At 40.8% G+C, this 26,972-nt stretch overlaps 2 protein-coding genes across 5 annotated transcripts in view; one reads left to right on the forward strand and one right to left on the reverse strand.

Annotated features, from left to right (window-relative positions):
• VAV3 (vav guanine nucleotide exchange factor 3) overlaps positions 1 to 26,972 on the forward strand; it is a 513,627-nt gene that overhangs the window by 458,393 nt on the left and 28,262 nt on the right. The window lies entirely within an intron of this gene.
• The window catches only part of NTNG1 (netrin G1), a 327,327-nt gene continuing 324,436 nt past the window's right edge, over positions 24,082 to 26,972 (reverse strand). For all 3 annotated transcript variants that reach the window (XM_082385072.1, XM_082385074.1, XM_082385073.1), the window contains one exon: positions 24,082 to 25,342. In XM_082385072.1, the coding sequence (XP_082241198.1) occupies positions 25,110 to 25,342 (233 nt within the window). In that variant the 3' untranslated portion in view covers positions 24,082 to 25,109. The remainder of the gene's footprint in view (positions 25,343 to 26,972) is intronic.

The following is a 26,972-nucleotide window of genomic DNA, read 5'->3' on the forward strand; positions in this document are numbered from 1 at the left end:
TTGGAGTCAGAGAGTCTTTATTGCAAATCCCATTTCACTACTTACTATCTGTATATCCTGGGCAAAGCGTTTAAACTTCCTGAAGCATCAGTTTCCGTATTTGGAAAGGGACTAAGAATCTCAAACATGAAGGTTGTCAAATGGATGAAATGTAACACACCATGTGTATAGCCCTTAGACCAGAGCCTGTTGATGGTGAGTGGTCAATACAAAGCAGTTATAGGTGGGTTATAGATGGGTGACAGGGTTCCAGGGGCTACAGAAGTTGTCTAAGGGACAAGATGCTGATCTCTAACTTGTAATTTTTGGAAAATTTGCTTGGCAGATGATAAATAATTTGGGGGCCGCTCTATCTAGTTTATCACTTCTTGAAAATCTAACAAGACTCCTTTATCAATTAGCTTCACTGTGTCCTTCATTAGTGGCCATCATGTGGATCATAAACTAAAACTCTGCTCATCATAAACTCAAACGGCCTTTGGGGGATTTCCCTGGTGGCGCAGTGGTTAAGAATCCACCTGCCAATGCAGGGGACACAGGTTTGAGCCCTGGTCGGGAAGATCCCACATGTCTCAGAGCAACTAAGCCTGTGCGCCACAACTACTGAGCCTGCACTGTAGAGCCCATGTGCCACAACTACTGAAGCCAACGAGCCTAGAGACCATGCTCTGCAACAAGAGAAGCCACCGCAATGAGAAGCCCGCACACCCCAACGAAGTGTAGCCCCTGCTCGCCGCAACTAGAGAAAGCCCGCGTGCAGCAACGAAGACCCAACGCAGCCAAAAACAAACAAACAAACAAACAAATAAATAAATTTATATATAAAAAAAGAATAGCATACAGCCTTTGGAAAATATCTTTTATCTGGCTCTAGGCACTGGTTAAAGTGAAATGGGGGGGCTTCCCTGATGGCACAGTGGTTGAGAATCTGCCTGCCAATGCAGGAGACACGGGTTCGAGCCCTGGTCTGGGAAGATCCCACATGCTGCGGAGCAACTAGGCCTGTGAGCCACAATTACTGAGCCTGCGCGTCTGGAGCCTGTGCTCCACAACAAGAGAGGCCACGATAGTGAGAGGCCCGCGCACCGTGATGAAGAGTGGCCCCCACTTGCCGCAATTGGAGAAAGCCCTTGCACAGAAATGAAGACCCAACACAGCCATAAATATAAAAATAAATAGATAAAAATTTAAAAAAAAAAAGTGATATGGGACTGGGTTGTACTTTCAATTATAACCAGTTTCCCTTGTTCCCTGACAGGTCTGAGGGACAGATATGTTTTCTAGTGTTTTTACAAGTAGACCACATGCTTATTCTCCATGTCAGCAAATAACACATTGTGTGGTAATTGCCGATTTACTGGTTTAGACTGAGAGCCACTAGATGGTTTTCAAATGGCTTCTTGATGTTCATTATTGAATCACTACCACCTGAGGTGTGTTTACCATAAAGCTAGTGTGGTTTAGGCTTCAGGTTCCCAACTTGCATTGTCCCTTTACTTGTGGGGTCTTTAACAAAAGTTCACATGGCCATTTATTTTTGGTAAACTTTGCATAAGTAAAATATTTCAAACACAATCAGTTAAACTTACAGGTCTTTCCCCACTGACTTCCCCTCCGTGACACTTTCCTCATGTTGAGAAGTGTTGATGTGACCAGCAGTGATTTTTTTTTTAACATCTTTATTGGAGTATAATTGCTCTACAATGGTGTGTTAGTTTCTGCTTTATAACAAAGTGAATCAGCTATACATATACATATATCCCCATATCTCTTCCCTCTTGTGTCTCCCTCCCTCCCACCTTCCCTATCCCACCCCTTTAGGTGGTCACAAAGCACCAAGCTGCTCTCCCTGTGCTACGCGGCTGCTTCCCACTAGCTATCGGTTTTACATTTGGTAGTGTATATATGTCCATGCCACTCTCTCACTTTGTCCCAGCTTACCCTTCCCCCTCCCTGTGTCCTCAAGCCCATTCTCTAGTAGGTCCAGCAGTGATTTTTGAATTCAGCTAAGGGAGAGCTGAGTTGCATATATATTTAATTTTGGTTTAATGAGAGATATTTACGTGGTTCACATTCACTTTTTTGTATCAGTTATTGCTTGCTGATCCAGTCTAAGAACGGCTTCCAGATAGGATCCTACTGTCTTCTGAGCTCACTCATTTGGGGTTGGGATATAACGATGAAGGACCAGAGGTTGTGCTTTGAAATGAGTGTGTTTCTACAGCTTCAAGCAGAGGAGTAAGGGGGTAGTAGAAGAGAAACAAGGTTTGAACTATATGGTGCCAGAAGTTAGTCTATGAAAAATTCTTCCAATCACTAGTTGTATAAAGTCATAGAGGGTTTTGTTCTCTTTGCTGGAACCAAATCAAATAAGAAGTTCTCTCCTTGATGAATGTTTTCCCCAATTTGATGGCAATTCTGAAATTTTATATTATATAACCAATAATGAGTTGTAAAGCAGAAAAAATCATTCCAAATTGCCAATTATCAGAAACAAACTTTGGTCAATGATGTCGAAGGAAAGACTAAAATATTTCTCCTTTCTGTCTATAGAAAATAATAAAAAATTATTGTCATTGAAAAGGTGATCAATGAATATGCAGCCAAAATTGTCAGGAAAAGATATTATAAAAGTGTGATAGCTAACACAACATTGTTAATCAACTATACTCCAATATAAAATAAAAATTAAAAAAAAGAAAAAAGTGTGCTAGGCAATTAATAAAAATGTTTTTCTATTTTTCTGGATTTTGTGATGCTTGTGATGATTGATTGTTGGCTTTAACTTTTTTTTTCATTTGTGTTTTTCTATTATTCTACATGAGTACCTACTTTCTGACTTAATTTTACATTCTTTTCCTTTTAAAAAAATTTTTATTGGAGTATAGTTGATTTACAATTTGTATTAGTTACATTATTTTCTCAAAACTATATAAGCTTCAGGATTCACAAAGCTGGATCTGTAACCAAGCAGCACCCCATGGGGTCTTCCTGGGACAGATCCCCCCATGTCCTCCACCTGCCTTTTGCATGAAGAAAACTTTAGTCTCCATGGCCTTCCCTGAGTTCCAAAGAATAAATTTAATCAGAGAAGTGAGAAAATGCAGAAAGAGAGGAAAATAGTCAAGCAAGACAAAATAATAATAGATTAGCAATTAAACAAAGTCAAGGACATTTAGTTCCTCCTCAAGGGCTATAGATAATATCTTGAGCCATGTCCTTTGAGCTGTTTTGCAGTAACTGAAACCCCCACCAGGTGGAAGAAGTTAACTATATGCTACCCACAAGCACATAGACCTCAGAAGGCTCATGATGTTGACTCCTGATTACGTCACCACCAAACCATCAGAAGAATGTCCATGAGCTGATCACACACCCCACAACCCTCTTCCTCACCCTGTCTTTAAAAACCTTTCCCTGAAAGTCATCAAGAAGTTTAAGCCTTTTGAGTACTAGCTGCCTGTACTCCTTGCTTGGTGCCCTGCAATAAAAGCTGCACTTTCCTTCACCACGACCTGGTGTCAGTAGATTGGCTTTACTGTGTGCAGGCAGGTGGACCCAAGTTTTGTTCAGTAACAGATCTACTGCTGCCTACTATTTAGCATGGCTCCTGGCTCATCATAGATATTGATTAAATACTTATTGAGTGAATGAATGAATGAATACAAAAATATGACCAGAGGAATCACTTTTCTTCTTTGGACCTTGGTCTCTCTACCTGCAAAATAATGGATCTAGGGTAAGAGGGCTGGAGGTGATATATAACCAACATTCTTTCAGTTGCTGATGCTTCTAATTTAGGGTTTGGCATTTTCTTTGACAAGTAGGAATCACATTCCACGTGCTGAGTTTGCTTGTGCAATCTTTGCCCCTTGACTGATCATCTGAGTTCTGGTCTCTATTTTAGTGTCTTAACCTGCTACTTAAATCAAACAATTTTTGTGCTGTGTGACTACATTATTCAATATTTCTATTACTATCACACTCAAACTAGAATGCTCTCATGCAATCACAGGATCAGATTTTGAGCTCTCTAATTCTCAAACACTTTTGTCAAATCCATATCTTTAGCCCACTGCCTCATTTCCCCAAAGAGAGTTTTAAATGGCATCTAAAAACCCCTTCTCTCCCACATGATTCTCTTAAAGATGACCCAGAGTGATATAACAGCTGAACGAGGACTGGCATTTTTATCTTATCTCCAATTAGCAAATTCAAAACGAAGAATCACACTACACAGAAACCTGGGTAATTTTTTTTTTAAGAACATAATTCATCAACTAGTCCTTTTATGTTGAATTTTCCATCAGCTGAACATCCTACACACTTTTGCTGAGAACATCTGTGGCAGTTGGAATGTATTTTTCCCAGTGTTTGACTTAATGCTTCCTTTAAGTATCAGACACTTTCTCAGATCCTGTGATATATCTTAGTACAGTATTACTGAAGGGATGTCAGTTGTGTCTGTACCTTGAATAATGTCAATCTGAATTGAAAATATGCCTGTTTTCTTACTAAAAGAGCTTTTAATTCACAGCTGATGGTATCAATAATGGCGTTCATTGATGGTTCAATAATGCTGTTCATTGATGGTTCAGCACCCACAGCTGAGTATGTCTTCTACTATTTACACTTAGAGCTCCTTTAGAACCAAACAATTATTTTTCAAAGTAAATGAGAAATCCAGAAACAGCATGAAAGTAGTTGATTTAAGTTTGCCTTTCAATATGTAACTATCTGCCACCAATCAGCTCTAGTTACGTTAGTTATTTGATCAAAAATTCCAGTATTTTTCATGGTCTGTGTTCATGTCATACTATTCATAAGAATTAATTTTAGCAGAAGAATGAGGATGGTACCTTTTTTATTTCATAGAGTTTTAAATATATTTGCACCTAAACAATTTAATATTGCTATTAGTCTGGCTCATTTACTGTATGTATTGCCATACATAGGCTGACATACAATAACTTGTCCCCCCAGTGTAAAATGAATCACTGTGCTTTCAGGCCAACACTCACTGAGAAGCAGTAAGAATTTCTTTTATTTGTCTGGCCTTTTTCAGTAACTTGTTGACCTCCACTTGGTGCTCTGAGTAATAGACATACACCAGGGGTTGCAAGGGCAGAAGGCAAGATCTAGGTAGTGCCAGGTCTCAGCAGGAAAAGGTGGGAGAACAGAAAGTCATTTTATAATTTAGCAAAATAGGAATACTTGGACCACAGGTTTTATGAAGAATTAAATATTGCCCTTTTAAAAAATAAAAAGATGAAATTCACATTTTACTTAGATTGAAATAAACTACAAAATTTTTTTGTTTTCAACAAAAAATGAGAACAATACTTTATCAATTGCCTGTCAATAAACTACAATTTTTCTTTTTTGCCTTCCCTTGGCTAGCTATGTCAAGGCAAGGCATGGCAAAACATGGCACAAACACAGACACAAGAGTGTCAGTGTCCAGGGAACTTGTTTCTGATTCTGTGATGACTATCAAACAAATATCAAATACACACCTTCTAAGAAGCTTGCAAAACAGTTTGTAGGTAGGCTCAACAAAGGACTGGATGAAGTACCAGCATCCAGATATGGATTCATCTCTGCTGGGTGCTTGGTGAATGCACAATAAATATTTATTGAATGAATTCAATGACCTAGAAGGTTATATCTCTTTCTTGATGCTTGATCATAGATATTTCCAACCACTCATGTCGAAACACATTTACTAGAGTCTTTGGGCTCCCTAAACTCCACCATCCCCAAAAGTTTGTTTCTGCTGTGGGAAAGCTAAGAACTCCCTTATTTCAAGATTTTATGGTCAAATGATTCAAACTACTGTTTAAGTAAAAAGCAAAAGCACTCTTCCATTTCTTTGTTGGCTGTATTCCATTCATCACAAAGAAGACTCAGACTACGTGGAAAGCATATGTGCTTTTGCTTTTCACTTGGGAAGGAGGGTGGTGGTGAAACCTTATACTACATAAGCTATTTGCTATTCTCCTCTCCAGCTCTTTCCACCTCACTGCAAATCGGTTTATATAGTCCTGGATCTGCACTAGTGGTTGGGATGCTAAGACTAGTGTCTCACAGGCAGTTCCAAAGTTATCTTTTATGAGACCACTAATGATAGCAGGTGCACCATAAATACCCTGGGGTGGGAGGAAGGGAAAATAGAAAGGGAACTTATACAAGATCATAAAAAGAGAGTTGCTGATTCACTTTGCTGTACACCTGAAACTAATACAACATTGTAAATCAACTATACTCCAATAAAAATTAAAAAACACAGAGTTGCAAGGATTTTTTTTTCTGGAGTTTTTGAAGGCCATGTGTGATAAACAAAGCACCAAATACCCAACCCCGTAAGTTGAGCATATGTTAGGAATAAACACCTAATTCATGTGTCATGGTTAAACACCCATCTAGGGAGTCTCATTAGCAAAGACATTAATTAGGATCCTGTTTACTTTTCTACTGTCAACAGTTGTTTGTCTGAGCTAACCTATTCCACTTTCATTAAAGTAAAGCAGCACCAGTCAGCACATGAAACTGTCTCAATTTTAAGAGAGATTTAGGACCCATACAGAGTTTTTTTTCTCTACCTATCTTCTGACCATTCAATATTTTAATATATGAATGAGGCAGGAGGTTTAACTTAACAAGAACTGCAATGGAACTACAAATTATAGTAACCCTTTTGTGGATATCCATTCATTCATTCATTCATTCATTTGTGTCATTCTGGGTATTAAGGATGCCCAGAACGATAAGACACGGCTCCTGTTTTCATGTGGCTTACGACCTAATAGAAATCAGATATGTCAATACATAAAACAGATACGACCCCAGCCTCACCATCTTGCAGGTACAAATGAGGTCAGGATTATATGAACCCCCTAAATCTCAATGTTCTAAGCCAGTAGTCTGCAAACTACTACTTGAAGGTCAGATCTAGCCCGCCACCTATTTTTGTAAAGTTTTATTGGAACACAGCCACGTTCATTTGTTTACTTGGCTGTAGCTGTACTGTAGCTGTTTTTGTGCTACCATGAGAGAATTGAATAGTTACAACAGAAAACATATAGCTCACAAAGCCTAAAATATTACCATATGACTCTTTACAGAAAAGTTTGCTGAGCCCTATTCCCACGCCTCCAGAATCTTTGAGGTTCCCCTAGGGTGCTTACATGTCAGTTCTGGTCATTGCTCTACGGATATCCGTTTTGGGGAACTGGGAGTTTGCATGTGTCCTTTGAGGCCGGGCTCAGAAACTGCTGGCCTCCAGTCATCCTGCAGAGGGGCCACTGCAGCAGGATCACCCACTCCTGCTGGCCATAGTTTTCACCACCCACCTCTGCACTGGTTACCGTGTTGCAAAATGTCCTAGTTGCTATTGGTAGAACCATAAACTTGTCAACATTCTGGGGTGCTGCCAACCAAGACAGAACAGGCCTTGACAGCATCTCAGAGATAAGCCTAATTAAGTCACTTGGTTTGACTTCCATGAAGAGTCTCAGATTTCCCCAATTGGCCAGGACCTTGGGGAGCAAGAAGAATGATGTTGCATGTTCTCCATGTGCACCTACAGACCCACCCACCACTCTTTTCTGCTTTCTTTCTGCCTTGGGTAATCCTTCATGGATCACATAGACTCCTTTGCCCTCTTGATCCCTATTGAGTTTGGCCACTGACAGAGTTTCTCACTGACAGAGACTCAAGGGCAGAGAAGAACTGGATTTTTCCCCCAGGATCCCCTCCTGCAGGATGCAGGTTGGCAGAGGCTGGTTCCTCTATGGGAGCCCACACCTCTCCCGAAGCCACCAGTCTCTCCAGGTTCTGGGGATGGCTCACTACCTTTGCCCTTCTGGCCCAGGGGTGGTAGCTTCTTCCCCAAACCCAGATACCTCACCACTCCTTTTCTCTTAGCTCACATCTGTGAACATAGGCCCCTCATTAAATTCTCCTCAACTGCCCCCGCTAGAGCGTGCCGTCTGTTTCCTGTTGGAACTCTGACTATACCCAGAGCCATTTCCCCAAGGCACCCCCCCCCCCATGGCAGGAGGTTGACTGGACTGGACTCTAAACCTCTCCCCTGCATCTTAGGCTGTGACACTGACTCCAAAGTCATTTTCCTCCCATGGACCCTTATGCCCTTTCTTGGAATACGATTTTGGGTGTGATCCATTCCAAGTTAGCATTCTAATCAATTGGAGACTCAAATTGGTACATGGGGGTGGGGAGGGACAAGGATGGAGGACATTGCCTTACCCCACTCCTTGGTAGCACCTGAGCCCTAAACATTCCTGGCTGAGTGGAGGAAGGTGCCTCTTAACACCATTAATGAACAGCACCTGAGCTCCAGCCCGGCCATATGTAAATAAGGTCAGGGAGACATCACCTATTCTTCTTCCCAGGTACATCTGAAGCCCAGATCTGCTCAGCCCAAATACCTTGTTTCAAAAGAAGTGCATCTGAGTATCATGAGGCTATGAGCCTGTTTTGTCTTTAATCCCAACACACACACATAGCTGGGAGTTACCTTCTGGTACAGGTTCAGAGGACGGAAACAAGCTGTGATTACATTATGGTATTTGCAAGGCCATGACAAAGAAACAGAAGCATAGAACAGAAGTGGAATACTCAATTGAGAAGCAACAGTCTGTCAGCAAGAGGAGACTTGGCAAAACTTATAAACACCTACCATTTGGCTCTTTGCTGCTCTCTCAGGGGAACTTCAATTCTGCTTGATTTCCCAGCCTGGCCCTCTGCCCTGCCGCCAGAGGTCTCAATCAGGAGGCACCTCTCGGGTTCACCATTCTGACCGATTTAATTTAGAGAATTTCCTCGCTCTTCACGTGGCAGCAAAGGTCACGTGGCAGCAAAGGTCACGTGGCTCAGCAATTATGTTGTTCCGGAAACAGCTTCTTTACTGCTGTGGTTCTGTAACATTGGTTGAAATTTCCCTTTTTGTGCTATTTTTTTTTTCTTTTGGCCCTGAGAGTATAAGGTCCTGCCAGATAGTTTTATGGCCACATCTTGAAAAACACATTTTTTTTCCCTTAAGGCTTTATTGCCAAAGGGGATGAGAATGTGTATATGTACTTAAGCACATTTCTGTCTTCAGAGAACAATTTCCCATCTCATAGAGACAGGAGTAGGTCAGGGATGGAATATCATCTAGAGACTGTGAGTTGGTCTTACCTGTAGGCAGCTATACCAAGGAGAAAGAGGTCTTGAGAAAAAGAAGGGAAGGCTTGGAAAGCAAAGGGACCCAGGTGTCATTGCTTATGACTGTATTTTACTTAGAATGTTGAACTCTGCTTATAATTGGGAAATTAAGGTAGTATTGGAAACCTTTCCATGGTCATTTCTTTGGTTCTGTTTCTCCTGATTGAATAGCACCTCCATAATGGAATCTGTAGTGATACATTCAATTCCTATGATAACAGTGTGAAGTAGAATTATTAAACCCATTTAGCAGTGAAGAAACTGAGGCACAGCAAGGTTTAGTCAGGGTCCAAATAATAATGTTCAAATGATAATGCTAGAACATTCGACCATGACCTAAAAAGATGAATCAGATTTCTTCATTATGGCGATGCTGGTGTTTTACCCCCAGTTAGAGTGGGAGTCAGGATCTAGAGGAGACTCCTCTTGTATGTGATATGTCCTAGGAAGTATTGTTTCCCTTTATTTGTTTCACATAATGTGCTGATAATTTCATTGCACAAGTTGGCATTTCCAACCAATGTAATTACATTTGGAAACTGTTATAAGAGGCTATTACTAAAGAAATCAAACATTTCTCCTCTTTATGTCAAGTGGGGATAATAATTTCTCTTAATGTTTGTACCATGCTTGGAAAGCCTGGGCTGAAAGAAGTTTTACAAACACAAACCAGCATCCCCGTCTCACTTTGTCCTTATTTAGCACCCATCGCAAGAGGGCCATTCTGGCAAAAAGCAACGCAGAAAGCACAGTATCTTGGGACCTACTGAACGATCACGCCACCTGAGTGACTGAATGTTAACATCCGAAGACAGGAAATGTCAGATGTAAATTAAGGGCTTTTGTCCAAACTCAAGCATTAATTTCCTTAAAAGTTATACTATATATGTAAGCACAGAGTAAAGACAGCACTATTTCTCATCTCCCTGAAATTCAGGGAGAGATGCCAGCATGGAGTGACCATCCACATCGCTCTAGCCTGTGCCGGGAGAGAGGCTGTGCTAACGAAGGTAAGAGGATCCAGGTACACTCTTCTCTGGAGCTAGCTGGTTAGCAGTGAGGACCACCTTCTCCTTGCTTCCAAACCCTCAAATGAGCCACGGAGCAGAGAGGGGAGAAACACGGTGCCTGGGGCACTATGCTTGATACATACTTGGTGTCAGTGAAGTATTTGCAGAATTAAATTGGGGCTACCATTTCACCGGTTAATTTTTACACATGGTAAGTCATCAAGGCATCTTGTGTACTTCTAGTCTACTGAGCCTGAGTTCAGAGAACACTTATCAAGTACTGTTAGTTCCAGACACTGTTAGGTACTGGGAATATAGAGACAAAACTGTTTTTGTTGTAAAGGAAGAAAACAAAACAAAAACAAAAGCATCCCACAGTTTCATCCAGGGGTGGCATTTCCTTTTCATTTCTTGAACCAAAATACTTTTAGATTGTTAGTGGTCACTTGGAGCACAGATGAGAGGGGCCCTAAGGCAAGAGCACTGTGATCCTTTCTTCCAGGAGCATTCATTAATTCCTTCATTAATCCCACAGATATTTATTTAGTGTCATCTATAATGCCAGACACTGTTCTGAACGCTTGGAATGCAGCAGTAAACACAGCAGCCATTCTCATGGAAGGAGATAGACAACAAACAAACAAATAGTAAATATAACGTCAGTAGTGATAAGCGGTAAGAAGGCAAATAAAGCTGGATGAAGGAATAGAAGGTGACTGCTGGTACTTCCCTGGTGGTCCAGTGGTTAAGACTTTGGTTTCCAATGCAGGGGGTACAGGTTCGATCCCTGGTCGGGGGGGCTGGGATCCCACATGACTTGCGGCCAAGGAACCAAAACATAGAGCAGAAGCAACATTGTAACAAATTCAATGGAGACTTTAAAATTGGTCCACATCAAAGAAAAAAAAAAAAAAAGTGACTGGTGAGGAAGAGGGGCCTCTCCAACGAGGAGACATTTGAGCCAAGTCCTGAATGAATTATGAAGAATATCTAGGGAAGAAGATTCCAGGAAGAGGAAGCAACAAGTGCAGAGGTTTGATTCGGAGTATGCTTGCAGGAAAGGTGGAGTGCGTGTGAAGTGGGAAGAGTGAGGGGTGGTGTGGTGGGAAGTTAGGGCAGAGATGTAGCTGAGGGCTATGCATGTAGGGCTTTGTGAGTCTTAGTAATCCCTTTGGACTTTCCGTGTGAGGAGATGCTCTTGGTGGGTTTGAGCTGAGGAGGAACACGGCCATATTTCCTCATTTAAAGGGTCACTCTGCCTGCTGAGAGGAGATCTGAAGAGAGGTGAGCCTGGAAGAAAGGAAACCAGTAAGGACACTGTTGCAGTAGACCAGGCGGGATGGGTGCTGAGTTTGGAATGGAACTTGAAGGTGGAGCTGGAAGGGCTTGCTGACTGGGGGTACGATAGAATGAGAAGATCAGAAGCTTGGGGTCTGAGAAACGGGGTTGGGGAAGGAGGTACCATGACCTGAGATGGGAAAGCTGAGGAGGAGGAGATGGGGGTTGCAGGAGGTGGGCACATGAGAGTTTGGTATTTTAGACATGCTGGTAGAGCACATCTATTAGACACCCAGGTAGATGTCCCATAGGCCATTGGACACGTGAGGCTGGATTCCAGGGGAAGGTTGAGATGGCAATGGCAGAGGAGAATGACAGCAAGATTGTGCCTTTGACAGCCCTGGTGGGTGTTTGATCATTACGGGCATTTGCCTTTGATAACTCGCCCTAAAAAGGTCGTGGGCTGTGGCCTCTGGCGGTCCCTCTCGCTGAGAAGTCTGAGCCTACATTCTCCTGGCCACCATGCCCTCTGCTCACAAACACTGCTCCTCCACACAGCACAGTGGGGCTGCGCTTGGGGCAGGGGTTACACACCCCTTGGTGGAAGAGTTTTTGTTTGGAATCTAAACGTAAAACAGACCCTCCATTTGAGAAGTGCTCATTAAGCGCTTTCTGTCCAATGTCTTATGTGAGTTTTGCCAGGCCTTGCAAATACGATGCTGCTAGCATATCAGGGTCTAGTGTGGAAGCCAGTGGACTAAACAGCCACACAGTACAGCCAGAAGCAGGTGTTGATAGAGATCCCATGGTACAGGGGTGGGTAAAGGAGAAAGTACCACCCTATTTGGGAGGATCAGAGAAGAAAAAAGGTCCTCAATTCTTTGACATTTCTCCCAATGAGAAGCAGAGTCTGTCCCCTCCTCTTGAATCTTGTGACTGTGTTGAGTGATAGAATGTGAAAAAAAGTAATATATGTGTTCTGAAGCTGGGTCTTAAAAGGCCTCTGGCTTCCATATTGTTTGCTGGAATACTGAGCCTCTATATAAGACACCTGACAACCCTGTGGCTGGTATGTCAGTGGGGTCATGTGTAGGTAGTCTGGTTGATGATCCCAGCTGAGCTTGGCATTCAACCACCCTGAAAACATGCCAGATCTTTCAGTGGATCTCCCAGTCCCAGCTGACAGTCTTCCAACATTTGAGTCACTCCCAACTGAGATACCAGACATTGTGGAGGAGGGACAAACCATCCTTTCTGGTCTTGTTTTATCTCAATAAGCTTTTGGGTGGTTGGTACACAGCAAATAACTGGAATGGGACATGAAACAGGAGGCAGCTCCACTGGGTCTTAAGGGATGAGCTCACTAGATGGACACAATGGAGAGGCGCCCATCAGATGGAAGGGGCGACAAGTGCAAAGGTGCATGGGACATCCGAGTCTGGTGCCTTCAGGGAATTGCCATCACCGTACTCAGCTGGAGCACAGGTTGGCAAGAAGATGAGGCTGAAGCAAACAAATAATAGGAAGTCTTATGTGTCTTGTAAAGACCTCATCAAGTTTGATTCCATTTGGGCTAATCTAAAATTGCCACTGTTCCACAAATCCTGCTGATTTATCCATGCCGTGACAACTTCTTAGTGAAACTGTTAGGTAATACTTTAGATGTTATCGATTATACAGAAACTAAAGAAGCTCCTTATTTCCTATGTCACCACAGGCTTTGAATTTTGCTGTTTTAACATGTTAATCATGAGTGTAACTGTCTTGCCCTTGAGTGTCCCTTATGTTGCCCCCCAAAAGGGTGCAGGTGTCCGCCTTTTGGAATGCTATCACTTCAAGGGGACAGAGCGGGTGTACTGGGCTTGTGGGTCTCCTAGAGGAAGAGTTAATTCCCTGTGCCCTCAGAACACCTCCATCACATTTTTTCTGAATTTACCATCTCCTTTTACTTTTTACAGGGAACAAAAGCCCTTTTCCCTTCCTGGAAAGGAGCCTCCCCATTCTGTATTCTTGTTGAGGCAATTTTAGAAGTACCTTGCTCTGTGCTGAAGGATATTGTAGTGCGTTTCCATAACACATTTAAAGTCTCACTCCTTAAAACTGTCACGTCTGGAGAGCCCTAGATAAGTCAGCAAGGACACAGACGTGATCACTCTCTCCTGCCCCTGGTATTACAGGCAGCTATCAATTCCAGCTCATTTAGGCTGATCCAATCCCCGCATCAAAAGCCATTTCCATATTATTACACCAAACTGGAAATTACAGAGGCTGTGTATTCCTCTGTAAAGTCTCCAATTTAGGCTTATAACTTAGCACTAGGTTATTAGTGACATGCATCATTATTCTCAAGATACATTCTATCTGCAAAATTTTGCTCTCAAATTCTTTGGAAGATCTCGGCTCTGCTGCTCAAACTCGTGGTTAGGCAAGCTGCACTGTTAATGGGCTTTTAACATAGGCTTCAAAATTAATTTTTGATCATTGATTCCTTGCATTAATAGCCCCCTGAGCCCTTCTAGTGGGTAGAGAAACATCACAGAGCGAGGCCACAGAGTGAGTTAGAGGGCAAGCTGGAGTCAGAAGGAACTGGGCTTTAATTAAGTGTGATCTCACAGGGCCGCAGAGTTTCCGTGTGGAAGCTACAACCATGAGCTGACAAGAAAAATGAGAATTTTTTTTTTTTTCTTTTAGTCTGGATGGAGCTTGTTTTGGTCAAATAATTCAATTTAGGAAGAACCAAATATTCAAGTTGAGGAATGATGCATGCAACCAGTTCAATTGTTTTGATCGCTTTATTGAATCAAGAAAGTAAACAAAAAATTTTGACAATTTACCTGGTCCAAAATATTTAACTGCTCCTTCCAGAAAATCTCTAAGGTCTTTGTCGACCATAGGATTCTATTATTTTATAATTTTGTAGGTGAAATCAGTTGAATTTAGAGACCAGAATTTCTAATAGATAGCTTGAATTGCTGGAGTGAGCGAATCTAGTGATATAAATGCCTTTGCCTTATTTTATGGCTAAATTGAAAGTATGTGGTTTCAAATCACATTTCCTGAATGTGAACCTCAGATAAGACAGTTTCATGTACATTATCTCATTTAATTCTCATCACAAGCCTGTGGAGTAAAAATCATGATACCCATTTTGATGTTAGGTCACTGAGTCTCAAGGAAGGGGTTAGGTTAAGCCCTGTGAGTTTCTCAGGAAATTGCCGTGAGGTTTTTAATTAGCTTAAAGCAATGTTTCTCAAAGGTTGATGTCTTGACCAGCAGCATCAAACTTACCTGGGAACTTGTAACAAATCAAACCTTTGGGCTTCACCTCAGAACCACTGAGTCAGAACTCAGGAGTTAGCTCTAGCACACGGTTTTACTAAAGCCCTCCAGATGATTCTGATGCACACTCAAGTCGAGAACGATTTGCTCAAGGGCAAAGTACGACAAAGAATGAGGAATACAGATGTTTCTATTTTAAGAAAAAGCAATGTATATCAAAATCTGAAATTAGAAAAGGTAAACTGGGATACATTGATGATATTATAAAGGACTGCTTGCTTTTTAAGAAGCATACACTACAGGTTTTAATTAGGAATACTCCCCTAAAGTATTTAAAATGATATTCAATCTGTAAATCTAATGTATACATATTTTCTCTTCAGAAATTGTTTATTTTATATTATTTAATATAGTAATTTACTTAAATTGCACTATTTAAATATAATGAGAGGGGGCTTCCCTGGTGGCGCAGTGGTTGAGAATCTGCCTGCCAATGCAGAGGACACGGGTTCGAGCCCTGGTCTGGGAAGATCCCACATGCCGCAGAGCAACTAGGCCCGTGAGCCACAATTACTGAGCCCGCACGTCTGGAGCCTGTGCTCCGCAACAAGAGAGGCGGCGATAATGAGAGGCCCGCGCACCGCAACGAAGAGTGGCCCCCACTTGCTGCAACTAGAGAAAGCCCTCGCACAGAAATGAAGACCCAACACAGCCATAAATAAATAAATAAATAAAAATTTAAAAAATAATGATAAAAATAGAAAAATAAATATAATGAGAGGGACACACACTCAAATTTGTATTAGACTCTGTTGCTTCAATCATCTAGATCAGTGCCAGGCACAGAATACGTGCTCAATAAATATTTGTGAACAAATGTACGGAGCCCTGTTATAAGCAAGATCCCGTGTGTGTGTGTGTGTGTGTGTGTGTGTGTGTGTCTATTTGTGTAACGTTAGTATTAACAATGATAATCTATTAGGAGAGATAACAAGTAAATCAGTATAAATCGCATGTAACAAGAGCTAAGTGGTGAGTCAGATCGTTAAGCATGAGTAGAAGTAGTGAGGCTGATTGACAAGGCTTCTTGGAGAGGAGGAACTTGACTTGGGGTAGGATTTTTATGGGTGAAGAATGTTGAAAGGAATTCCAGGTTTCTAAAAAGACCTAAACATGTCAAGAGGATGATAATGCGCAGGGCATTTTCAGACTTCATGGATTAGAGAGGTGCACTGAGGACAATATGAAGGTGGGGTTTGAGTTCAAGGCTATGGAGTGAGCAGTTTATCTCAAGAGGTTATGAATGGAGCAGTGAGATAACAAAAGTGTTATCTCATGAAAACCATCCTTTAAGCAGACAGAATTTAAATTAACGAGAGGGTCAACACTTGAATCCAACTACAAGGCATACCTTGGGTACCTTGCGGGTTTGGTTCCAGACCATCGCAATAAAGCGAATATCACAATAAAGTGTCACACAAAGTTTCTGGTTTCCCAGTCTATATAAAAGTTATGTTTACACTACACTGTAGTCTATTAAATGTGCAATAGCATTATGTCTAAAAAAACAATGTACATACCTTAATTAAAAATATTTTATTGCTAAAAAACGCTAACCATCATCTGAGCCTTCTGTGAGTTGTAATTTTTCTGAAATAGTAACATCAAAGATCACTGATCACAGATCACCATAACACATATAATCATAATGAAAAAATTGGAAATATTGCAAGAATTACCGACATTGGATACAGAGACACGAAGTGAGCAAATGCTGTTGGAAAAACAGCATTGATGGACTTGCTTGACTCAGGGTTGCCATAAACCTCCAGTTTGTAAAAAATTCACTACCTGCAAAGAGAAATGGAGTGAAGCGCAGTAAAATGAAGAATGCCTATATAGAAATCCTAACACCGTGCACATTATGATGCTAGAACTCTGTTATGCAAGTTTATGCACATATTGTCGACTCACATTTTGCCTTTGTCCCCTGAGTTGCTGTTGCTAAGTCACATTTTGCCATCTTTCATTCATTGTCTACATACAGAACTTAAAAACAATTAAGTGTGCAGAAAGAAAATGAGTCAGCAATATGCTCATAAACTGCACTAATAGAAACGCAGTGCATTATTTAGAATAAAGATTGTAAAAATACTTAACACAGTTCCTGGTTCAAGGCTTTCATCAAAGATTAGCTGTGTGGTTGCTATTACTATGATTTTTTACTACCATTAGTATTCTCTTTGTTGATATTGTTACAAATGTAAACTTGTTCAGGTCATATGTCACATTCAAAACTTTTAAAACCTTGCATTCATTGACCTGGAGCACTTTTAGAGAAAGTTTTGGTGAGACCTCTGGCTGAAAATTTCCAGAGAAATCTGGAAAGGTGGAACTAGAGCTTGAAAATATCATCACGATTATCACCATCATGGTCATCAACACTCTTAGACACTTCCTACACTTTACAATTTGCCAATAATTTCACGTTCATTAGCTCACTTAGATTTTCACATGAACTCTGGAGAGTGAATACTATTAGCCCTATTTTAGAGATGGAAAAATTAGGTGGTTGGAGCAGTGCTGTCCAATAAAAATATAATGTGAGCCATTTATGTGGTTAAAGTATCTCTGGTAGCCACGTTAGAAAGGAAAAAGAAACAGTTAACATCAATTCTAATGATATATTTTATTTAACACAGTGTGTCCAAAATATTATCATTCCAACATGTAATCAATATGAAAATGATTAAAGAGATAATTCACATTCTTTTCTCATTTGTTTTGTACTCTTTGAAATCCAGTGAGTATCTTATGTTCACAGGACATGTTAGTTTGGACTAACCACATTCAAGTGCTCAAAAGCCATAGGTGGCTAGTAGCTCCCGATTTGGATAGCACAGGTCTAGGGCACAGGGTGGGAATGTAAATCAGGGCCCCCAAACAGAACAGAGAGAATAGTACTCACAACTCAGGGAACCATACAGACAATTAGAAAGACCTTTGCTCCTGATCTGATGCTTGTAGCGAGAGTCACCATAAAAATGAAACAAACCAGCCAAAAGGAAAATAAGTTTGTGCCATTCAATCTCAGTGTGTTCCAGTGTCACACATATTTTACTTTTTAGAAATGTACAAGTGTGTACAAGTTTGAGCCCTTTCTAGTAAAATGTCTGCAACAGAGAAGTCAGAGTGGTTGTGCTTCTTCTCACAGCCCTGAGAACAGCATCAGAACCCACATTATTTCTGACTGTTTCAGAGTGCGCTCATATTTCAGGTGACAGAAACTGACTAATGCGGAGGGATTCAAGTCTCAGTGGCAACATCTTCGAATAGGCAAGTCTCAAATCAACCTAGTGGCATCTGCCTTTGGTTAGAGGTAGCCTTCACTTACTCAATAATACAGGTATGTGATTGTAAATGAAAATACGTTGCGTGCCTTAAAGTGAGAATTTACATAGAAATATGTACATATTCAGATTGAATGAAAAATGATATATATCCAATTTCCAGAGTTTAGTTATCATTTAATTGGAACTGATTATGCGGTATGAGGCTTTTATTACCAACATATTAATGCAGATATTTATATTATTCAGATTCTCCCAAGAGCTTTATTTGGGACTCTTTATTGGAACCAATATTCTTCAAAGCCTAAAGGAAGGTTGACCCAGGGACCCAGAGGAAGTGAGTGTCCATTGACACTACATGCTGCCTTGAGAAATATAGCAGAGTTGCCGAGACATTTTCATCATTTGCCACTCACACTACACTCCTGACCTAGGTTATTTTCACTTTTACTTCATGTGGCTTCCAGGACAAACATGAACATGTTAAAATATATATCTACAAAAGAGAATATAGATGCCCTTAGCAGCTCAGGAGAGATAAGGTCAGTAAGAGATGAAAAAAGAGCCAATTGCTGGAAAATACATGCTTTCAAGTACCAACGTGTTATTTTCACTCACCCTCTTTCAACAGTTTATTATTTAAAAAAAAACCTTCCATAGTTAGGGTAAATCTTAACCTGAGGTTTTAGTGCAGTCATCCTTACATTTTCAGGCCTTTTATAAATTAAAAATAAGAGAGAGTATAATAGACCCTCTGCCCAGAAAAAAAAATCACTTATACAGGAAATCTCACACCTAAGTTAAAGCACTTCAGTGCTGGAAACCCTCCATTGTCTTTCCCAAGTCTAGCTGGAACTCTAGATGCAGAAGTCCCACTTTTAAGTCACTCACTGTAACGTGTTGTGCTGGGTCTATTTGCAGAATGGGAACCTTTGATCAGAATGCATTTAGTTTTGACTGCTTTCCCAATTATGAATTGTAATCACACAGGATGTAAACACAAGTTTAAGTGGCTGTAAAGCTGCTCCAATACTTGTCACACTATTAATTTAATAAACTAAATATTTAGCTGGAGTCTTCATAATTAGGCATCAACTAACTGAAGGATTCTTGCAAATGTCATTATTCTATATTTGGACCCATTTTTTTTTTTTCCAAAGGGAGAGAAAAAGAGACGAAGAGTGATGCCACTAATCTCTTGCCGTTAGGTGTTTATCACACCATGAAAGCCAAAACGATTACTAAGGGCTTCATGGGGTAGGCACGACTGGTAAATAGCAAAATGCTATTTCCTTGGAGAATGTTTTCTTGCCACGTTTCACGTGGGTAGAGGGAAAATCATACCCCTACAGGAGCGACCCCTCCTTCAGAGCGAAATACAAACAAACAAAGATGACATTATGTTCTTGCCTGTCTGGGGCAAAAAGAATCACCTATTCTTAACAGGACTTCAGGTGTGTGATTTTCTGCCATTTTCTTTCTTTGATTAGATTAGAATGACTTCCCCCGGTAAGAGCAAAGCTGTAATGTGGTACTCTCAGGGCAAGGTGGTTAGAGGATACACACCATGGTACACTGTGTCTTTAACATAACGACACATTCTCATCACACAGGAATTTCGGCGTCTATTCAGACAGATGTAGGAGGGGTAGTAATTATTTTTTTTCTCTCTTCCAGTCAGGTTCTTTTCCCCATAGATTTCATAGTTCACTAATTAAATAATAGTTAAAAGCGACACCTCTGAAAAAACGAGACTAGGTTAAGAAAATGATACTATTTTTACTTCCAATTCGTTGCAGTTTGCTCCAGCCAGCCTAGCTAAATCTTTAGTGTTAACATAATTAGGTCTTGCAGAATAATGGCCCATTTTACCAGCTATCATTTCAGGTTAATAAAAACATCACATAATTTTAAATGTTACTACGCCATTTTAATTCAATCGTCAATTAAAAAGAGCTCTTGGGTGATGGGAAAAGGCAGAGAGGGGATTCCAGCAATAGTTAAATGCTCAACTGTATTAATCTAAACAACACGCCCTAAAATCATTTAAGCCTTCTTGGTAGACATATTCCAGGACCTACTCTAAAAATGTATTAGGGGTAGAATTTTCCTGCCATAATAGATCTCAAATAACTGCATTTTTCAATATTAATATACAGTTTTCACAGATGTTATTTTCTCTTTTCTAGTTAAACGCAATAACATGATTTATACAAGGGATATGTCTGTTTCTTAGTTATTTGATTCTTCAGATGCAAAATGAAGATGATAATATGTGAGTCACACCTTACCAGGTGTTGTAAAGAATAAAAATTCTCCATGTTCCCAAGATTGTTGGTGAAACTTCAAAGTATGAAAACTGGCATTCTTAACTCTTTGTGACACCATATTATGTTTATGTGCAGTTTACGCTGAGAATTTATTGGCAACTGTTTTAGGTAACTAAAGGAAAAAACTACTTTTAGTGTAAAAAAAGGGAAAACATAGTTAAAAGTAAAAAATTCTTCCATATGGAAATGGTCAGAACTGTCAGAATATTTATGCCAAGTGGACATTTGATATTTCTTGGAAAGAAAATTGAGTAGAATCTAGTCCTGATTTCCTGAGGCAAAGAAAGAAAATTTCACAACCACATATTTGGATCCACATTCTAGGGTTGCTCTTTACCTGTGTTTTTCATTCCTGTATGCCATTAAGGTGCCCTATTAGATTTTCTAAAAAAAAAAAAAAAATCCTAGAGTTTTACCTAGTTATTCAGGTCGTTCTAAGATGCAGCTTAGTTGCTGTCACCATTGTCATCTTTATTGGTAAAGACTGGGAATCAAAATGGTGGGTAAGAAATTCTAGCTCAGAAGCTGAAGCTCTAAATTGCATCAGATCATAAACAGATAGAATTCAATGCATAACAAATATATAGAACATGTAGTTCAAAGCTCCCACGTATTCTGTGTAACTCTCTGAGCAGATAAACTGTTAGATAGGTGTTTTATTTAGTATTTAACAACAGGTGAAGTGCAACAACCCATTTCCCGTATAACACAGAGCATCCCATCTCAGAATATGGGGTCCTTACATCCCAATAATACTGGACTATTGATGGCGGAGAGTGAAGATGATGGGACAAAAGATCTGATTTCAGGGTTTCCTCACAGCTGCCCCCAGCCCCCAGTCCATCCAAATGTTCTTATATTCAATAAGGCCACAGGTTGGAGAAAAAGTGAAGTGGAGCATTTACTATAGGAATTGTTGAACTGTGACCGGTATGCCTTCTCCCAACCTGTACCTGGGTAAGTGATTTGACCCATTTAGTCATTTGACTCAAGGGCACCTCATGCAGTGTTCATCTCCAGGCAGACCCACCAGGCAGGGGCCAGGACAAAAGTACCAATGGAAGCCCATAGGCCACATGTCTAAATATTTAAAAGTTATACATCAAGCTAACATAGTGTTAAATAACACTACGTTCCATTCTGCTGCTTTAACACAAATACTTTCATAACAACCGGAAACCCAGGTATAGGTTTAGACTCTTTTAGACTGCTCAGAGTTCTGTACTGGACCCTGGCCCTGAGGCAGCCCTACTCTCTCTCCCACCCCTTAGCCCCTTCTTTTCCATCCCTGAGCTCTGGGTTTCACTGCAAGGAGCCTCTTCTCACTCGCGTGTGAATTCCCCAGCATATACTCCCAGGCCCAAGTCACTAATCTATCCATACATATTCACCCTTTGCCACCTCTTGCACTCAAGGATGTGCACTCATTATGCTGCCTGCCTTCAGGAGTTTGGACCCCAGAAGAGGTGTATACACTCTAAAAGTAGGTGGAGGACACCTGAGTAGGGAATTCTAGTTCCTGGCTACTGAGACAAAATGGGAGGAGGGTCAGAATGGGCCCCACTAAGCAAGGGCCGCTCTTTTCTGGGACTAAAGTTCCCCCTCTACCCTGTGCACAGGCTCAGAAATGAATCAATCCCACATTGAGTCTAATTACTTTCCTATAAATACCAGCACTTTCTATATAGATGAAACTTGGGACAAAGATTTCTTTGAAGTTTTATGTTCATCAAAGGTGTTGATGGAAGAAATTGTATTTGTACTTTGTGGTAAAGTTGCTAGATTAACCAATCCTAAGGGCTAATCCAAGTAGAGACAAAGCAAGAATTAGGACCTTAAATATGTGAACAACTTAGTATCCACTTTTCACCCCAATCCTGTCCTTAGACATAATATTGCAGATGGAACCAGCTTTGCAAGAATGCTAGAAAACAGTAGACGAATAAAATCTACTGGTTTGGGGTTTCACCAAAGTAATACACCCTTTAGAAGAATTTGAGAATCCAAATTAAAAAGAACATTTCATTTCCATTTGTTATATACCTAAAAGTGAATTTATTAAAAGCAGATCACATCACTTCAGGAAATTCAGAAAACTATATCTAAATACACTGAATGCAAGATATTTCTCATCAATTTAGAGTCTTATAGCTTCATAAAGATAAAATGCAGATGAATTGATTTAGATCAGGCCTTCACTAAATTTTAGAATTAGCTTTCGAATACCATGTATTGAAATGTGCAATCTGATTCCTGAGCATGGTGACGAAGCCATGAGTGGATAATGATAAAGTGCATCATTGCTGGAAATAACACAGTCTGCCTTTGGTTTGTGCTAATAAACTATAAGACAACTCCAGTTTTAATATTAGAAATCCACCTCATTATAAGTAATCTCAAACTGTACGTTATCGGCATATTCACGTGTAGTCTTTGGTGAGCCTGAAATATAATTTGCTGTTTATGCTTCTAATGTAAATCTCCAGTTTCTGGTTGGCCACTCCGGCACTAAGCCAGAGCTCTAATTTATTTCCATCTTTTCTTATTTCTTACATCAAAAGAGACTGTGGGTTTGAATAACAAACATTCAATCGACTTAGACGTGGGATGGCAGGCAGCACAGGCATTACCTGTTTACCTTTTATTGCCTTCTTTGAATTTGTTTTTCTGGGAACAAAACCAGTAAGACACGCTGTTCCTTCGTCTAGTTTTTACCGAGGATATTTATCAGAAGACTCCCCCAACCCCAACTGCAGCAAAGAGTGGCGGGAGGGTGAAGAATTCAGACTGGAAGTGGGCTTCCGACCTAACACCATCATAGGCTATTGCTCTACCAAGTCATGTAGGACTTCACTGTCCTTCAGACTCTGGCTTGGGCTGTTAATTGTTTTTGATGCCAGAAGATGCTGCTTCTAACACATTTGTAACCTGTAGGACAACAGTGTGCTGGGAATGGAATACACACTGTTTTAGTCACTTTGAAACTTTGCAGTGCTTCTCCCCTCCTCTCCCCACCTTGCAGTTTTGCACAGTAATTGGCCTAATAAAAGGCAGAAACAAGAATTTATTACACCTTGGGCAGTACTTAAAGTTTATTCTCAGGAACAGCAGTTATGGCTACTTGCTGCTGTATATTTTGACATTTCTGTAAATACTTAGTCTGAATATATTCAAAGTCAAATTGCTAATCACTCAATTTCCCTGCGACTTTCCTGGTTCCCCAGGTTGCCTCTTATGATACGCCATGTAAACACTGTAATTGGAAAGATACATAGATCAGCATCCCTAGAATCACATGATCACATCAATCTGTGAAAACAGCATGACTTAAAAATAAAAATCTCTTAGTACTCTGCCAACAGGCTTTGGCATAATCTTGGCAATCACTTAGATTTTTTTTTTTTTTTTTTTTTGCTGTTATAATTTTTCCCAAGTGGAAATAGTCTCATATTTTGCAGAAGTTGTCCTAGCTAGTGAACACCAATCCACCTTTCTGGGTACTAAATTCATCAGCTGAGTGTATTCAGTCCACATAGAAATCAGTAAAGTGAGTGTGAATCTGGCTGCTCCTTTCATCTTAAGAAATCGCAATACAAATTCCTGAAATCGTTTATGCAGGAATTTTTATTCTTTAAATCTTCCAGTGTTAAAGCAACAAGAAAACACTTAGAATGTCCTTTGGTGGAATCTTATTACACTTGTTATATATGTAAACTGATATTCTTTGATGCCAGCAAGTTCGTTGCCCTTACAGAGAAATCTCTGCACAATGAAACAAAATAGAAGGAAAGAGGACAAAATAAAATGTCAGTCTTTGCTGATTCGAATTAGATACATTAACAGATTGTCTGGTAACACAAATTGGCAAGAATACAAAAAATCTACATATTACAGTATTTCAAGAAAAATAACTTCATTTGAATACAAAAGGATAGATACACTTTCTTTTTTTCCTACAGCCACTCTTGGACAGTGGATGTGTGCTCTCACTGGGTGGACCCAGTGCTGCTAAGATATACGGGGTACGACTGGCTTGAGCTTTTGAAGGGGGCTGTTACACATGTGCATTACTAACATCAGACAAAGAAATCTTTCAACCAACAAGGGTTACAGAGCAACGTTCACCAAAGCACAGGTTGGAAGGGGTTCAGGGACTGAAGCAGGCCAATATGGCAGCTTGTAACACACTTCCTTAGACCCACAATGCACTGCCGGCAAAGGATGCTTCAGTTTGGTTGGTTCACACACGGGGCCGAGTGGTGCGGGGGGCACACCACGTGCGAGTAGCAAATGTTTTTAGGTTGGTTGATTTGTTGTTGTTGTTGTTTTTTTGTCTTTCCTTTTGGGGGTCTGTCACAGCCTTTCCAATCGGCGATAAGCTCTGCAGCGGGCAATGTGATTTGCAGGGATAATATCAACAGCTGCCAACGCCTCTGGAGTCGGAAATTACCAGTCTTGACTCCGGTGTGCTGTCCACGGCTGTTGTATATGGCTTAGTTCAGTCGGGCCTTCTTAGTTTGTACACTGTGTTTGAGTGGGGGGTGTCTGAGGGTGGGTTTCCTATGTTAGTAGCGAATGCTGGGGCTGTGTTTGCTTCCCCACGGCCGGACCCGTGTGGTGGCTGGATGCGCCGCCTAGATCCCCAGGGGGCCGGCTGTCCCCAGCAGAGCGGCCAGCGGCAGCAGTAGTGCGGGGGAGCCGCGCGGGGGCGCGCCCTGGCCCGAGTCGGAGCCGCAGCTGCCCGCTTCCTCACAGCGCAGCTTCTCGCACAGGATGCCCGTGTACGCGGCGGGGCACAGGCAGCGCACGTTGTTGTGGCACGTCCCTCCGTTCTGGCAGTGCAGGAGCTCGTTGTCGCAGACATTCGCTGCAGAACGAGGGAGGGGTGGGGCGCGGGGAGGAGAAGCAGAATCAATTTAAGTTCATCTGCTACATCATGTTTTCAGCTTTAAAAAAATCTCTATCGATCTTGTGCTCCCCCCTCCCCTCCGCAAACTAAGCACGTGACTCCAATTTCCAAACAAATGTAGTTTGCTGCCTTTGTTTTGATCATATTAATTCTTTTCATATAGATTTGTGCTGCAATCTTGGATATTATCATTGTCCATTTCAGGCTATCAAATACAAAGTAATGTGATACTCCTGGTTTGGCAGTATCTTCTCTTCATGGAACCGGGACCTGTTGTGACCTCCAGGGTGTTTCAAGGATAATGCCTGATACAAGAATGCAGAACTTTGAGGCCAGATGAATGGAATTAAAATGCAAAGCAGTATTGCTAAAATGACCAAGAACCTCTAAGGGGTGGGCCATTCTCCCTGCAGGTGATTCCAGGGCTGCATGCAGGAAGGGAGGAGGAGCCCACGGGCAAGCACGGGGCAGGGGGCAGGCAGCATGCTCCTGGGGAGGCAGCAGCCAGATCCGAAGAGAGAAAGCTTTTCACGGGAGGAATGTGAGGAAGAGCAGTCCCATTTGCCCCTAACAGCCTATTAGGATATTTATTGCCTTGTAAATATAGCAAGTAGAGTCCAAGGTTACCTTGATTTCCAGGAATAATAATAAATGCAATGGTGAAACCCTGATTATCAAAATTTCACTTTGTCCATCAATTTATAGAATCAGTTGCAATAAATCAAGCAAGCAATTTCAGATACTAAAATTCATTCACAGTCCCTGTCATGTAACTTGCATCTCTAATAATTTCTTATTCCTTCAAAAAACTAGTTATCCTCATTAATTCCATGTCTCCTATTATTTTAGATAATCAAGGTTTCACTGATTTAGCAGAATGATAAATAGAACACAGAGAAATTAAAACAACACCAAAGAGCAAAAGAGCCAAGAACACTTGCCAGCAACATATGCTGCTTAAGCGCTTAATATATAGAACCACTCTGGAAGGGGGGGAGGGCAGGGCGCAGAGCAGAAAAAGTAGCTTCTTATAAATTATAACATTCTTCATTTTTAAAAAATGTCATAGTCAAACTTCCCCAGGGATACCACATGAATTAAACACACACACACACACACACTTACTATTACTATCAAGTGTAAAGTATTTAAAAAACCCTCATCTCCCAAGTAATAATTCAATAGAGAATATTGCCTTGTCCATTAATTATGTTCAATAGTATGTCACCTTCAAAAGAAGCTTCTTAAACGCAAACATGCTAATGCTCTGTGTGCAAATGAGCTGAAAAAAGATGGTGGTGGATGCTCACAGAGTTAATAACAAAGTGCCCTAAACAGGGCCCTATTTTCCCACCTTCCACAACAATTCCTTGGCGACCTCTAATATAGTTGCATAATGGATTGGTATAATTTTCAAATGTACCCACATTTGCTATCTGTAAATGTTAGAAGTGACTATTAAGGCCTATAAATCCTTCAGGCTCAAAATATTGATATACAAGGTAGTGTTCCAGGGGTTCTAATGATTATGTAAGCTACCTCTCATTGGGTGGCTTAGAAACCATGAATATTAGACCCAAATTATAGT

This window comes from Balaenoptera borealis, assembly GCF_965194805.1.
Source record: "Balaenoptera borealis genome assembly, chromosome: 1".
NCBI lineage: Eukaryota > Metazoa > Chordata > Mammalia > Artiodactyla > Balaenopteridae > Balaenoptera > Balaenoptera borealis.